Source organism: Colias philodice, chromosome 18 (genome assembly GCF_061535455.1).
Source record: "Colias philodice isolate Cphi_HAF_F1 chromosome 18, ilColPhil1 Martin Lab GWU primary, whole genome shotgun sequence".
Taxonomy (NCBI): Eukaryota; Metazoa; Arthropoda; class Insecta; order Lepidoptera; family Pieridae; genus Colias; species Colias philodice.
The window spans coordinates 9862351-9879194 of record NC_143103.1 but is presented as its reverse complement, the minus strand read 5'-3'; the positions used below and the strand labels follow the sequence as shown (position 1 = coordinate 9879194).

General features: G+C 33.7%; 1 protein-coding gene across 5 annotated transcripts in view; it reads right to left on the bottom strand.

Moving 5' to 3' along the window:
- The window catches only part of hth (Meis homeobox homothorax), a 242504-nt gene that overhangs the window by 8287 nt on the left and 217373 nt on the right, over nt 1–16844 (bottom strand). For all 5 annotated transcript variants that reach the window (XM_089706240.1, XM_089706242.1, XM_089706241.1 and 2 more), the window contains exon 12: nt 205–263. In XM_089706240.1, the coding sequence (XP_089562366.1) occupies nt 205–263 (59 nt within the window). The remainder of the gene's footprint in view (nt 1–204; nt 264–16844) is intronic.

Sequence of the window (16844 nt, the reverse complement as noted above, 5' to 3'; positions counted from 1 at the left end):
TGTAATAATAACTACTACATAATTATATGTACATATAATAATAAAAATCATTTAGCAATTGTAAGGAAAGGAGAATATTTTGTTGGTATCAGCAAACCTATGTAATTTAGTAATATTCTGTTTTCAATGGGAATCGAACCCATTGCCTCCCAACTAAAAATAGTAAAACTGCACTTAAAAATATTCGTATAAGAAAAATGTTACCTGCTCTATTCGACTGGTCGATCATTGGTTGAACTATCCTACGTCTTGCGTTGATAAACCTGGAACAAAGATACATACATTAATATAATATAAATTAAAATAATGAAAAATAAATGTGCTTACATCTAAATGTAATAATTATTATTTATTTGGCAGATGAAAATTACAATTTTTTTTTCAAAATAACAACCTAAATCATTACTTTCAGAACAACATTTACAGAATTTGTCAATCATATTAACATTTTTATAATAACCAACATCCAATAATTTTAAATGCTTAAAAATATGTAAATAATTGTTGCCATTTTAACATTAACGTAAAACAACTTCTAAAAACCTAATTAAAAACATCCAACATCTGATACAACTAATAAATTATCCGAGATTAAATTACGTCATAAAATTATGAACTAATAACACTCCACTGCGAGCGGGGGTCAGAATAACCCCGCGCCATCTTCGCAGGGACAACCCTTACGTCCGTTCGTAATGTATCGTTAATATCCCGATTAGTTCATTAACTCCGCAGGTCCCATGGCCCAGGCCCCAGGGAGGGGGTTGTAATTGTTATTCTTACAATATGACGCGTGACACGAGATTTATTATTCCTTTATTGGATTCCGAGTTTCTAATGAAATTGGCATTCGTATGGATGTTCTGATTAAGATGTAACAATGTGGACTTATTTGGAAATTGTGTTATAATATTCAGTTATTACATATCTAACAATTGTCCGTTTCTTGATTGCATTTGCATTCCTAATTATATTAAACAGTAACTCATTTAGTTGTATCTCGAAATTGAATTTATGTTTGAAACCACATGAAAAATTTAAATACTAATAAACCACGATTTGAACCAGTCTAATACTACTAAGCTTTAAATACATGTTATACTATTAGTATAAGTAACAATCCAATATTTAATATTATCTATATTTTACAAAACTAAACCCCACCCTTCGATAAGCAACGCCAAAAAATCCAAATGTTTTTAAATATTATTTGTCCTCATAACGCTATCAACAAAACGCATTAACCCTACAGAATTTGCATCTGATGCATTGGCACAATGTACCCCAATAGTTTGATCATAAATCATAAAGCGATCATACAAAGCCCCGGCGAGAAAGGGTTGGGATTCACTAAAAATGCATATGCGTGTTGATTTATTTATTTTATATGCAAATGGGATAATTGTAGCGAGATTAAGGCGTTAAAGGGTGTTAACGTATTAGGACATGGCTAATGGGAGATATTATATGTTATGATGTGCAGATGCATCTTCTAATATATTTTAAAACTAATTATGCAAAAACAAAAACGTAACTGCAGTTTAATAAAGTCGATGTTACTACTTACTGACCTTTGATACTGTTTTTAATCTTGGACTTATCTAGATACTAATATTATAAAGCTGAAGAGTTTGTTTGTTTGAACGCGCTTATCTCAGGAACTACCGGTTCGATTAGAAAAATTCTTTCGGTGTTAGATAGCCCATTTATCGAGGAAAGCTATAGGCTTTATACTCGCTAATACCAACAGGAAGCACTGCGGGTAAAACCGTGGAGTACAGCTAGTTTGATATAATTATGTAGTACAGAAGCCTTGCAACAGTTTAAATGTATTATGTCATTGCATTACCAGAGTCTTAACCAGCTTACAGGCCACTCACTTTATAAAAATCAAAACAAACACCTCTCCGAGAAAGCTGTGAACAGTCAATTTCATTTAAGACCAAGCCAATTAACATGCAACGCCATTACCGACTTTAATGAGGCAAAAGCAATCCATTATTTCAGAGGCCATTTTTATAATATTAAAAAATACTAGCTGCGTAAATTAACTCAAGACAGAATTCTAATTTCTCGTCACGGAGAGCCGTGGAATGCGCCCTCTTATTTAATTTACTTTCAGGTAATTAAAATCTAAAAGTTCGAGGCGAAATTAAATTTTATTCGCCTCTGTTGTTGAATTACGCTGTGGATTGAAGGTAAGAACAAGTTGAAGAGAGATTTGATCGTCACTATAATCATGACTGTAAATGGTAATGCTGCAGTATATATAAGTGCGATCTCATATTTAAATTGTCTTGTATAAACCAACACAAACCCTTCTTTCGAGATACTTATTATATACAGGATCTTCTATAATATTATATAGGTATTCTTGCCAAGGTGTTTGATCGTCACTAATTGACTAATAACAATACGCTGCAACCAATCATCATGGGAGTGTTTGCAAAAAGTTACATTCTAAAAAGAATTTCTTTCCACAGCAGACGAAGTTAGGTTAGTATATAAGAAAACAGCCAATATGTAGCATAGTTTTATCTAGCTTTAAACGTCGCAGTCCCCAATACAGAGGTACGTGTCTGGCCCGTCAAATGGCCCTCTTAACTTTTCCTATTTAGGGAGGAAATCTCTCCGTAATAATAATCATACATATCGGCTATCATGTACTTAAGGTGTTTGTAATGGTCACTGAGGAAATTGCCTTTTATTTGGACAAATTATAATAGTGTAATATTGCTGGAAGTTTAGGTGGTGCAAGATTAAGCCAGGAATACGATGGTTTTCATTTATACTTGAAGCGTCGAATTCAAACAGTTCTTAAGATTAAAACAATGCATTAATACCAAAGAATAACCGCTTTAACCTATGCCCTATTCAAATTACTTTCTGATTGAAGTCTGTGTTGAAATTAAAGGGACCCCAAGACAGTTTTGACAAAATCCTTCTCGAGCAGAATTTGACGATATGAAATTGCTCCATCCATAGCCTTACTCCCGAATATTGGGCAAGTAAGGAGAGCGGGCAATAAAAATTTACGACGTATTAGAAATACGGGCCGGAGCCGCACATATTTCATTATTAGTAAGTTGTTTTTGTGGATTGTGACCGCGTGGGGCCTTTATGTAATGTTGTTTGTGGATCTTTACCCGGTGGTTTGGACAGTATGTGAAACTGCGACGGTAGTACTAATCGATTCGGTTGAGGTAAAACATTCTGAGGGGAAACTAATTAAGGAAGAATGTTATGTTTTGTAAATGGAAGAATAATCAGAATTTTTCATATTAGAATTGAAGTAGAAGAATTTAAATATAGCTCAAGTATATATTAAGTTTAGAAAGATGTTAGTAGCAAGATTTGTAAGTAAACAAATACCACATAACCGTAAAGTTAGATTTGTCATAATTGCTTTTATTTATTTATTTAGATTTGATGACCTATTTATTTCTCCTATACATTTTTACACATTGGCTAGCACAAAATTGTGAAATTAAGCATCGATAAATAAAACCGGATTGAAAGCGAGTTTAATAAAACAAGTGCAAACAATGAAGGGAGAGCGTCAAGGTTTAATTAGGTAAAGCTAATTTATCTCCTGCCCTACCTGCTGCCCTCGGGACGTAATGACCTTAAGTATGCTTTACGGCTTTTCGAGTTTTGGGCTCTTCGGCCATTTCACCGTGGGTAGATTCCTATGGAGCGTGAATAGAAGGGATGTTAGGCTTTGGAAATTTAGCAATTTTAATAGTAATTGTTTAAATAGTATTGAAGTAATATAGTGGCAAGTATTGGTGGTATTGAATAGTTGAATGAATAAACGCTTAAGTTTGCGTTTAAGTAATGTATTGTGAATGTGAATATGTTAAAATGATTAGCTTTAAATTTGACTATTAAAAGACATATTGTATACATAATATAAAATACGAGCGGTCCGCCCCGGCTTCGCCCGTGGTACATATGAAAAATAGATGTTGGCCGATTCTCAGACTTACCCGATATGCACAGATAATTTCATGAGAATCGGTCCACCCGTTTCGGAGGAGTATGCAGACTAACATTGTGACACGAGAATTTTATATATAAGATCTGGGGGCACGGTAGTGCCCCCGCCAAGACAAGCCAAGCGAGGCGCACGGGCACTACCTACCTTTTCTCGAAGCGCTTCGACGTTTTTTTGAACCCTCATAACTTGGGTTTGGATTATGCTAGATCAACAAAATTTTCGGGATATATTGTCAATAGCGGACTTATTGAACATATTAAGTTTTAATTACATTAGCTTTTATACTTCAGATTTTATTTATATCTAAAAAACGCTAATTTCGTCACTGACTCACTGATGATCATCAAAATTCTTAAGGTATTTCCTAATGTCCTAGAAAGCTGAAATTTTGTATATAAGCTAGTATTAGCACACAAACAACAAAAAAATTATAAAACTTGTAACTTTCATCCCCCAACCCCTTAAACTAGGGGATGGGAGTTTGTATGAGACCTGTAATTTTAAATTAAATTTTGATGACGCTAGAGGTCTAATCTAATAATCTAAAACATGGTTCCCCTAGATATATATATGTATAGGTACTCCTTGTTAAAAAAAAATTGTTACAAACAACCTACAAAAAGAAATGAAATCCCACCAAAAACATTTTCATGTAAAATGTTGCCAAGACGAGCCCATATGACTCGCACTGTCAAAAAGTTATCAGATCTCATGTAGAGCCAAGCTTCTAACACTACACGCCCTAACTCTACAAGGCCTAACTTCACAAACTCTACACGTTAGTCAAAATATGTGGCTTGGCCGTTCGTTACTACAAGAACTATTGTATAACACAAAAGTAATGAACAGTGAATTAATTTTTCACCTTACGCCGATGTGAATGTAGCGAAATGGCCAAGCCACATATTTTGACTAACGTGTAGAGTTTGTGAAGTTAGGCCTTGTAGAGTTAGGGCGTGTAGTGTTAGAAGCTTGGCTCTACATGAGATCTGATAACTTTTTGACAGTGCGAGTCATATGGGCTCGTCTTGGCAACATTTTACATGAAAATGTTTTTGGTGGGATTTATATATTAAGACACACACAAAAAAGGAAACTTTGAAACACTCTATACAAAAAAGGGAATCATAGTTGTTCAACTTATTATATCTGCTATAGCAGTTATATTTAATGTTATAGTCATAACGGCTTCTGGTATAGATTTCAACAAACAAATCTTACAGATTTGTTCTATAGCTGAACAAATAAAGGGTGAATAAATTGGTGCGTCTATGAAATCCCCTTAAGCCACTCGGGATGGACACATGTTGATGCTGTTTGATGGATTACTTTATCTCCTTGAGATGTGAGTCTTGACATTGGGTATGATAGGATTGTTTTAATAGTAATGAAGATTTTCACCCTTACAAATATTTTTATTTGAACTTATAATTGCAAATGCTAACTGTTTCTTCTCTATTTATTTTAAACTAGCTGTGCCGCGCGGTTTCACCCACATTACTCCGCTCCTGTTGATCTTAGGGTGATGATATATAGCCTTATAGCCTTCATCGATGAATGAGCTATCTAACACTGGAAGAATTTTTCAAAGCGGACCAGTTGTTCCTAAGATTAGCGCGTTCAAACAAACAAACTCTTCAGCTTTATAATATTAGTATAGATTAGAAATTTTGTATTTCCGTTTTACTTAGCCACATAATAGTACTGGATATTTTCTATCGTAAATTCTTCAAAATGTACTTATGAAAAGGACTTTTTTCCTCAAAAATCTATTCAAAATAATAATGAACACTGTTCCAAAATACATCATTACATTATATTCACGACATAGAACAAAATATCCAGAAATAATCCCCGGGGGTATGGGGCGATAAATATTTTTCCTGATATTATGAATCCGAGGTCCGTGGCGCATAGAAAGTGCCTCAAATTAGACAATTATTGGCGCCCAATTATTGTCCTGGGATCAAAACAATTGCTCGTATACATGTCTTGTAATATAAGTTTATATGTATATGTATTTTTATATAGTAAAAATATGTATTGGGTGGTCTTGTGACGTTGTTCGTTTGAACGCGCTTATCTCAGGAACTACTGCCCTAGACAAGTGGCTTCAATAGAATAGATTATGAATGTATGAAATTGACGTTTGATTACGACGACGACGACGATTGATTACGTCAATCTCATACATTCATAATCTATTCTATCTGGGGGCACGGCAGTGCCCCCGCCAAGTCGAGCAAAAAAAAAGCGGCACGGCCGTACCATCCTTTTCTCGAAGCAATTCGGGCCTTTTTCGACCCCCTATAATTCGGTTGTGGATAAAGCAAGAAACCTGAATCTTCAGTAACTAATCCGGCATTGTATAAACACGGAATATTTAAAATTTCAGTCAATTTGAACCAGTAGTTTAAGAATGACAACTTGTTAAAGTTTCTAAATTTTGTCACTCACTGACTCACCGATCATCAAAAGTCCAAGGCACTTCTAGCAGACTTAGAAGCTTCATATTTGGAATACATATAGAGTTTAGTGTCTTAATCATGGGAAAACTTAAATATTTTGTAATTTCGGTCCAGTTTTCCAAATACACCAACTGCATCAATAACTTTGTAATCCCATATAAATATATGTGATTACAAAGTTATTTATGCAGTTGGTGGTTGGTGGTGGTATCAAAAAGAAAGGCTCTACAAAAAGAAGTGAGATCCCATCAAAAACATCTTGTAAAAAACCCAAGTCTCGCAGCTCAGTCTTTCTACCGTCAAAAGTTGTGAGATCCATGTAATACCAAGTCGGTTAATCTATTTAGTGTCTACTTGAAGGACCTTCTGTCTTAAGTTATTACATAAGTTATTATCATGCCAATATTAAAAATATTTAACGTTTTAAACAAATAGATCGACTTGGACATCGCATGAAAACAAAATGAATATTACAATATTATATTAGATTCTTTAGTCTCTCGCGCCTCACGCGATTGAAACTCTCGTTCCTGTTGGTCGCTGGCCCGTCGTGCTGTGTAGTGTGATACATACTAATAATCAAATCAAGCGATGTCCAAGTCGATCTATTTGTTTAAAACGTTAAATATTTTTAATATTGGCATGATAATAACTTATGTAATAACTTAAGACAGAAGGTCCTTCAAGTAGACACTAAATAGATTAACCGACTTGGTATTACATGGATCTCACAACTTTTGACGGTAGAAAGACTGAGCTGCGAGACTTGGGTTTTTTACAGGATGTTTTTGATGGGATTGAACTTTACGCTAATAGAAAGCCACTTGTCTAGGGGGGCTGGACCGATTTTATAAATTCTTTCACTGACTTATACTGTTGGATATGTACATTGTACGAGTTAAAATGTATGTACCACAAGTGAAACCATGCGAACTGCTAGTAAATTATATTATTATCAATTGTTAGATTGAAAATGTGTAATGTACGAACAGTTAGGTATTTAAACCCACAATAGACATTAACTAACATTGTTACTACCAGCTAACCGTCTCACGCAATTACATGACCCATCCAAGACGGCACCTCACTCGACGCGACTTAACCTTAATTACGCGAAGTTACGAGTGTACTCGTAAAATCCGATCCGTTCGTAATCGTCACCCTATTTTGGCCATGTGTTAGTTACAGTTGAACATTGCAATATTAGCAGTTATATTTGACCCTTATAGTTTTGACCTGAAGTTAACAATAGGGGAAAATACATTAATTTAAGTGCGCAGTCTTGTTTTCATGGAACATAGAAAACTTGGTTTTTATCCACGTTATTTAAAACGGTGGAAGGTTCTTAAAACTTACAGTTTAGTAAAATAAAATTCCAAAATTCATCAGATTTTTGGATGCTGAACTTTTAAAATGTACTTGCTGCTAAATGAAATTGAATTAAATTAATCTTATGTCAAAGGATTATTGTTTATTTTCTTCATTTATTATTTACGTTATTATATTATTAATTAAATAATAAACAAAGGATAACTTAATAAAGTGTATGATTAACGGTTCCAATTACCAGGGCGACATAAATAGCAGTAAATATCGTTCTGTCACAGATGTTGTCAAAACATCTTGTTTCAGTGGGGCCAAGAGATACGCGTTTTGATAAGCGATAGCGATTTATATAAGAATTCAATTTTTGTTTGTTTGTAATTTGAAACAAATATGGTAGCCAGATAAATTTGCTAATGAACTGCATTTGATGTTTTTTATTTAATACACAGCAAGTAGCTGTTTTTGTTACTTCTACACGTAGTATATTATTAGTAGTCTGTGCTTCTACTATCAATACATGCTCCCTTAAATCCTACATAATAAAAAAAACGGAATAAAAATACAAATGTACCTTCAGCCACTGTAATTCTTATTTCTACGAACTAAAAATATATCAATAAAGATTTATTATTTTTTAAGCCAAAATCGTGGTAACATATTATTTTAATTTGTACATTTTCCGCGTATTTCCTGCCCCCCTGCCATTGGTACGCGAATTCCGTACGCGATAATCACGGCACCATATTGCACTGAATGCTCCTTAGTCCTTGCCGAATTTATTTAGGATTAAAGGGGTTAAGGTAAATAATATATATTGCAGTTTATGTATAGGTATGTAATGTATGTATTGTTTTTAACCGACTTCAAAAAAAAGGAGGAGGTTATCAATTCGGCCGGTATGTTTTTTTTTTTATGTATGTACACCGATTACTCCGTGGTTTCTGAACCGATTTACGTGATTCTTTTTTTGTTCGACGCGGGATGGTCTCGAATTGGTCCCATAAAAATTTTATTCGGATAGGCCCAGTAGTTTTTATTTTATGAGCATTTTTGTCTGTATTTGTAAATGTTGCAAGTGCAAGTTTGAAGTCGGTTGTTTTTAACGCAGTTATTGACTTGTTGAGATAAGTAATCTGTAGCTTATTTATTTGGTTTGTAAGAAATGAAAGTACATATGACTCAGTGTTAACAATAAGGCTTTTTTCGCATTTTTCGCAAGAATAAGGCTTTTGCTACACAATCTATTCCAGGCAATCTGGTAGGAAAGGAAATGTAAGAAGCTATCTAGATTTATTATAAAAATTAAACCTTACGGAATACTGTGGTTCCTTAAATGTTAAAGTCGTCCGTATAGAAATAATTATTTTGACTTCATATTAAAATATAAAACGTATCAGTATGTACAAAATTTACAATAATTTCATACTCTACATTCACACGCATAAAATTTAATATTTATTAATAAAATGAGTATAAATTCATACTGGTATTTTTTATTGTGGGTACCAGGGCAACATAGACGCGCAGCAATTCGTCGACCACTAATGAGTGCGACAGCAGCGCCGTGCGGCCGCTGCGGCCGCCGCGAGAACTAATTTACAGTGATGGATCGCTTTTGATTCCGCTCGTCTCATGCCAAGGCGTATTAAAAATCCATTAGAGATATAATCACGTATTATTTTAATTAGACAATAAACTTTTTAAAATCGAACGACGCATTCCTAATTTAAATAAATTCCATTCTAACAAAGAACATTTTTTGAATAATCGTAATCAAAGGGGTTATGCATCACTACACACTGCACGATTCCATTTCTTCGAGGGCGCAATTTATAACAATTATACACAATGATGTCTTTATGTGTGAAAGCAATTTATTTGTGATAATCAACATTTCTTAGCTCCGATTGCGACACGCTCAATTAACTTGCACAATGCTAATTTGGTTGCATCGACACGCTAAACCGTCGTTAAACAAAGGTTAGGTCTCGACCGAACAACTTATAAATAAAAGACCATAATAAATATCAAATATTAATGTTTCAATGTTAATTTTTAATAGGTTGTTTGTGACCACCATTGATATATATCGTTTTGTAAACAGTTTATCTTTTCAAGTTGCTAGAACTTGCAAATGTGACAGTTTTTATTCAAACGGCATCGACGTTACAGCGATTGTAATAAACAATTGAATTATTTGCACAAAGGTTTTTGTTCGAGTAAATACAGCGATTTATATGCAATAAATACGCTCTCGATAGAGATGTTCAAAGATTGTTGTGACGTCACAACAGCCATCAGGTGCCCTTAAAACTGATTCGCGCGCCATTAATTTGATAAATGTGCGCGGATCGCAACGGGACGTTGGTTGCGAGTTGCGAGTTGCGACACACCCCGTGTGAGCCGATCTTTATGTTGGCGGCTTTGTTTAGAATGCGTTCCAATTTTGAAATTCAAACTGGCTGTTTTGACAACTAAAATTAGATTTCGAAATTTATTTCGAACATCGAAACGGCTTAAGTATTTTGAATGTGGAACGCAAATTTTCGACTCGAAATTAGAAGGTAAATTAAATTTTAAAAATATTATGGCTGTCAATTAGAATGTTCAGTTTAAATTTAGAACCGATGTTTTAAAAATTGAAAAGATGAGAGTTTGTTTGTTCATGTGATTCGATCAGCGATGGCCACCGCACGCATTTGTTTTGATTTTATTATTTGACAGCGCGCCACAAAATGTTGACGTGAACGTACACAGACGCTTTTACATTTTATTTATTATTCTTTACGAACAAAACATTTATACTTGATTGATATCGTGCATATATCATGCCTACCTTTTAAGTTTTAAGTTTTATACATTGCCCAATGAGGTTTGGCATTACTATTACCGATTTCTCGATAGCAATACCTCAGAATTGGCGTTTTAATCTATATGCTAAACATAAATCTGTAAGCCGTTAATGTTTGATTGACAAACAACAAATTTATAATACACAACTGTATAATTGAAATCGAGATTGGCTTGTATCTGTACTTGTCACACTAGGCGTATTTTTTCAATCTTCAAATAACTTATAGTTTAACCCAAGGTTTAAACACACCTGCAAGTTATGATCTCATGACTGTCACAGATAGCTTGTTTAGCCATGTTTTGCATAATTATTAACAACTCCTATATATTACTATGTTGTCTGTCCATTCTGCGTAATCTACATTAAACTTTAGACCTGTCCGTTTGCCCGTGGCTATCTCGGAAACTGATTAACTCCATTAGCGCTGAATGTTTGAATTAAGAAAAAGATTAATTACTCGCTAATTTATACGATTTATTAGATGGAGATTTGTTTAAACGTGGACGCTTATAATGTTATCTTCATTGAAGTGGTATTTAATATATGAAATAATTAGGATCGCAAACGGTTGTAATTAGATTGTATTAAAAGAGATAAAGTTTTTATTATCGATACCGTTACGACAAAAACTAGCTGGTAATTAATCTACATCAACTGGGCCTTCGGAGAATTTATCAATAATATCAAAATGTACATATTTTTTTACTACTATTAGTGTTTCTATTGTAACGCTCTACCGTGTCTCAGGATAAGTGAAAAGCGCTCACATTTCACGATACCATCTCAACTTTAACTTTTAATATCAAATGTTTTAATGAAGACTTACGCCATGCCTAGAAATATGGGATCAAACGTTAAATAAGAAATCAGATCATTCAAAGAGAATCCAAGACGTGTCATTTAGATACGAATCGCGTAATTAGAAATGAGTTATGCGATGACAGAGCAAGCGTTATCTCTCCATCTCGTTCCTTCGTCATGTGTCATCTGGAGTAATATTTTATCTGTAATTAAGAAAGTCTGTTTTGTCTGTAGCTAGTTATGATACAGACATTAAAATTTAAAAGTGACGTTTGCGGGTGATAGTTAATTTTTTAATGAAATAAACGTACATATTATATTTTACACTACACTAAGTAAAAATAATATAATTGTAGCATACATAATATGTTCTTTTATGTTTTTTGAAAAACAATTAACGATTTAATCAAGAAACTAAGATAAGAGAAGTATTTTAACAACGTGTAGTACAAGCCGAATCATAACGAATAGATGACGGCAGGCGATAGCCAACAAAAGACTATAAATAAAGTTAAAAATTTAAGGGCCGACGCCATTAGAGGCCCTTAGCGTTACCGTAGATGTGATCGCGCAATCGGACGCCGTGAAATTGCAACTTGTTTATTGAAAATAAATAAAACTATTGTTTAAATTTAAACCACGTTTACAGAACCGATTTTATTTGTGTTAAACATTCGCGGCGAGAGCAAAAGTGTTCCAAATTCCAAATTTAAATTTTTACCGCGAGATTATTTTTCTAATTCGTTTTTAAATTGGTTTGACATTTTGACAGGCTGAAAGAATTAAGAAGGATTATAATGTTTTTTTTTTTATTATTTTGAAATATTTGTTGTTATATAATGAAGCTTTCGTTATAGATTATAACGAATTAATCACACAACGTAAAGCAGTTCATTAAAGGAATATAATATAACTAATTTTGTATTATGTAAATTCGTTTTCGTTATTTAGCGAACAGTTATTTTGTGACAAATATTAATCGGTTTTACACTTTTTCCATTTTCAATTTCATATTATGCTATCGGGACATTAATCACTAAAAATATAAATACGCATTTCTGTGATTTGAATTTCATTAGCGTAATTTGCATAAATTTTATGTATTTGTCGTGGTTCTTTAAAATTGGGCGTTTTGATAAATCGATTTTGTTTTAACAGCTCATTTTGTTGAGACATTTTGGTAAATGGTACTACAGCTCAAAAATATATGAATTATAATTTTGTAGCTCGCACTTTAATTAATAAAAACATACATTTTAATTCAAATTTCACCAACATTGGTAGAGTAGTTTTGTATTTAGTAGGTACATACAGGGACACATATAAGATGAATTCTTCATATATTAAACACGGTAATACCAAACCGTTGTAAGCGCAAAACTTAAAACCGTAAACGTGCATAATGAAGAAACACAATGGGGTCGCGAACAATGAAAGAAAAACAAAAGCCGAAAATTTACGTTAAAAACAACGTAGATACGGGATTCGTAAATCGTATCTATCCTATTTAGATATTAATCTAAACGAAAAAGCAATTCAAAATAGGCAAGCAACAGTAGGGTCGGATAATTGGCCATTTATCAACCGAAGGGGTTAGCTCCGGCGTCCTCTGCTCTCCTGGTACATCGCTTTCGGCGGTACTGAAGGACACACACACGGATTTCGCTTCATTTGCATATATTTTTTGGGAAATTGCGTTTTTAGATACCGCCGTACATACAGAACAAAATTATTAATTAAAAACTTAAACTAAACATTGCATTAAGAAACCTATGATTCGAATATACACTACCTTCAAATAATTTATATATCTAAATACGAAACTAATTATATTATTAATTATTTTGGTATAAGGCTTGCTCATTTAAGTCACACGCATTAATAAAGCGTTAAACTATGCAATAAAAAATAATCCAATAGCAATTAAAATTAACCTAACCCAAAGAAAACACAATTTAATTCCTTCCAATAATTACACAAAAACGATGACAACGTATTTGCGAAAAAATTAAAAGCGTGTGTAGAAAATACGCCCAGTAATCCATTTCCTAAACACACAGGTGAGGTCCCGTGGACCCCCATAAACCTTATTAAGCCCGGTTTTAAATTCAACCTCGCCTAATGAAACTTTCTTATCAGCGCTTCTTGTTTTGAATTATTGCTACGGCATTTAGATTAGCCTCTACTATCTTATTGTATCCTGGTACCCGAATTTTGATTAGTGGCTTAATTTATTTCGTTAAATTTTGCTAGTAAGAGGTAATTTTGTAAATAATAATTAGTTTTTATGTTATTGTAATGTGTTTTAAAAAGTGCATGCGTCCCTTAAAATATAATATTTGTATAAACGTAATATGTGTACAAAATTTTACATGCATTAAAACAGTAAAAGTCTGGCCATTTAGAAATAGGAATCTGTTAACCAAGATAACATTAATGGGTACCATTTGGTTTGGAATCTCATTACTAAAATTTAAATAGAACACAACATTAAGCTAGGGGCATAAACAAAATAAACTGACAGCAATTTGTCACCCCAGTTCTCTGATTGTCAAAGGGTTGCTTGTGCCAATCCACCCGTGTAAAATTTAAGCTTTGTCTATGGTGTTTGATCGGAAAAGTTAACTTGTAATCTCTGCGCTTGTTTCGTCATGCCATTCACAGATAATGATTTACATTCACAGACATTTAAACGCGATTATGTTTTTCTTTTTTAATATCCAAAACATCCAAACCGAAAAGATTACAGTTGTTAATTTTAAATTCACTTCATCGTTACGCTTTTATTATTTGAACGCTTTTAACAGCCATCATCGTGCTTATAAACGTCGTTAAAATTAAAACACTCTAATTAAAAATAGACGTTTATTACATAATCATCGGAGAACAGGTCGTATACAAAAAGTTACTGCTTCACAAATGATAATTTTTACGATCATTTCGACGCATGCCCTGGCCCTACTGAGATTTAAGTAAAAATTAATTTAGCTATTCTTGTTTATGACTGGGATAGCTTTCTTTAATGTTCTAATTATATTTTTAATTCCGAAATAGGTAATTAAAAGACAGATATTATGAAAAATGTGGAACTAATTAGTTCTCTCAATTTTTTTAAGTCTTAAAGTGTTTTCATATGAATTAAAGTATTTTTCCACTGCTACATTTAAGGAAAATTTCAAAACCTCCGTTCAACTCGAAATGCGTAAAAACGACCATCTAATGGCGCTCATATTTCGATGTTTCTTAGAAAATGATAAGACGCCGTAAGATAAGCAAAATGGCGGACTCAAATGTCAAACGGGCACGCGGTGGCATCACTATGCAAATACACCTCTTAATTGCCGCCAGTATCTTTACTACGATCTCGGCTCGATTTACTCGCTTTTCTTTTAAAATTATGTTAATAGCTACAAGTTGCCCGAATGATCTTCACATTCGTGTCTGCGGTTAGACGTCATTTGGGTGTCCATTGACACGGCGTAAACTTTTTTTTATTCCAATCTTGACAGCCAGTACGAGCATAGATAAAAAAATAAAGTTCAGCTACACGTTCTTTTTTAAATAGGATTGTATTCAGCCAGTTTGAAAAGCGGAATAATTAAAATAATGCAATAAATCCATCGCACAAATCGTAACCGTTCGTTTGTGACAGACATCATAATCTGCGTACGTTTCAAGTATAAATTCAGCTGTGGCCCGCCAGCCGTACATACGTCGGCATTAGACGCTCAAATTAATACAACGGCCCGTCTGAACACCTGCGTCCCTGTTTCTTTCGGAATTAACTCCGTACAATGGAGAAGTTTTGCACTGTTATTTTTCCCTGCGGCGGCTATATTTCAAACTGTCATACTTAATCTTTTTATCAAAGTTGGTGCAGTCTCCGTCGAAGTCTCATCTGTTCTAATTGCGTTTGGACTTACGGAGTTTATTATTAAATTAATAAGTTAGTCGATTCGATGTTGTATAAGCGAATTATATAAGCCCCGTTGCCTTACATGCGTAAATAAATTACGTTACGGCGTTTAAACTCTCAAAGAAGGCCATTTTTGTTTCGCATTAATTAGATTTACCTTTAATTGAAAATGTAATAGCGGAATACATTTTGCGTAACGAAAACTTTATTTAATTCAGCAGTAGCAATTCGCATTACAAAACGAACAGTGTCTAGGCGTATAATTTATATTTAATTTAAACAAGACGACATCGCTATTCGGGATACGATGCGTAATTAAAATTCCCGCCATGGCGGCCGGGCGCGCCGCGACAGTTTTCGCGCCAATTTCAACGGACCCGGAAATTAATTGTGACAGAAGACGCGGTCACATCCGCTTGCGTTCCGTTATTGCAAATGCATTAACATGCTATTAATTGCGCGGCAAAAATATCATGATCGCTGATCGAACTGTCAGCGGGCGTTGTTCGGATCATCGAAAATGTCAAACGCAATTTTTTTGTGTTTATCTCATAATGCAATTGAATAATATGGGGACTTATTAATTAAATATTTATACGCTATTAATTACAATGCTATTTTCATACCCGTCCCATTGATAAAGTAAATGATACCAGTTAAAAAAATCATAAAATCCAAATTAGGTACTATTTATTTTAAAATACAAAATATGTAGAGAATAATTTAGCAAAAGCCATAAATAATTTGAATAAGTAAATAGTCGTATCTTGAGTGTAAACACTCGGAAAGGATTAAGTGCAGTTTTTATATAATTCAGCGGGCTCAGGTGGGTCCCACTTGTCATTAGCTGATGAGGGTCCCGGGCCCCTTTGTTTTCCCTTATTTAAAGTGTAATCGAGGAATTAAGTGTCCTTTCATGATTTTTGTTTGGTACACACTCTTTTCGCAATGTATTTTGACTATTTTAAATTTGATATTTTTGTATAAATTCATGCAACCACAATAAACCAAACTGTATTGTGATAGAAATATTTCTAAACATTGCAGCGCTATTTTTTATTCGACACTAAAATCCTAAAACTATTCCAGCCGAAATTCGTTTGGAATTTTTGTATTCCGAACAATTCGAATGACAAGATCTTTGCGTGGATTAAAAAAAACAAAGCAGTTATCAATCGAGCCACAGATTAAGCAACATTCAGCCAGCGGCGCGAAAAAAACAATAGACACACAACAATGGCGGACTGGTGGGTGAGTGGAGATTATTTCCATTAGAAATTGATGTATGTCTCGCAATTTCACGATAAGATTGGAAAAATTTATAGTTTTATGCTCTATGCTTTTAGTCATACAGCGAGATTTATATACGAGATTATTTGATTAATGCCCGACAATATAATATAAATTTTTAAAATACGTTCGCGTAACTTTTTCTTGTGCTGGAATCAATTTCATTACTTCTAAATTCAAATTGAAATC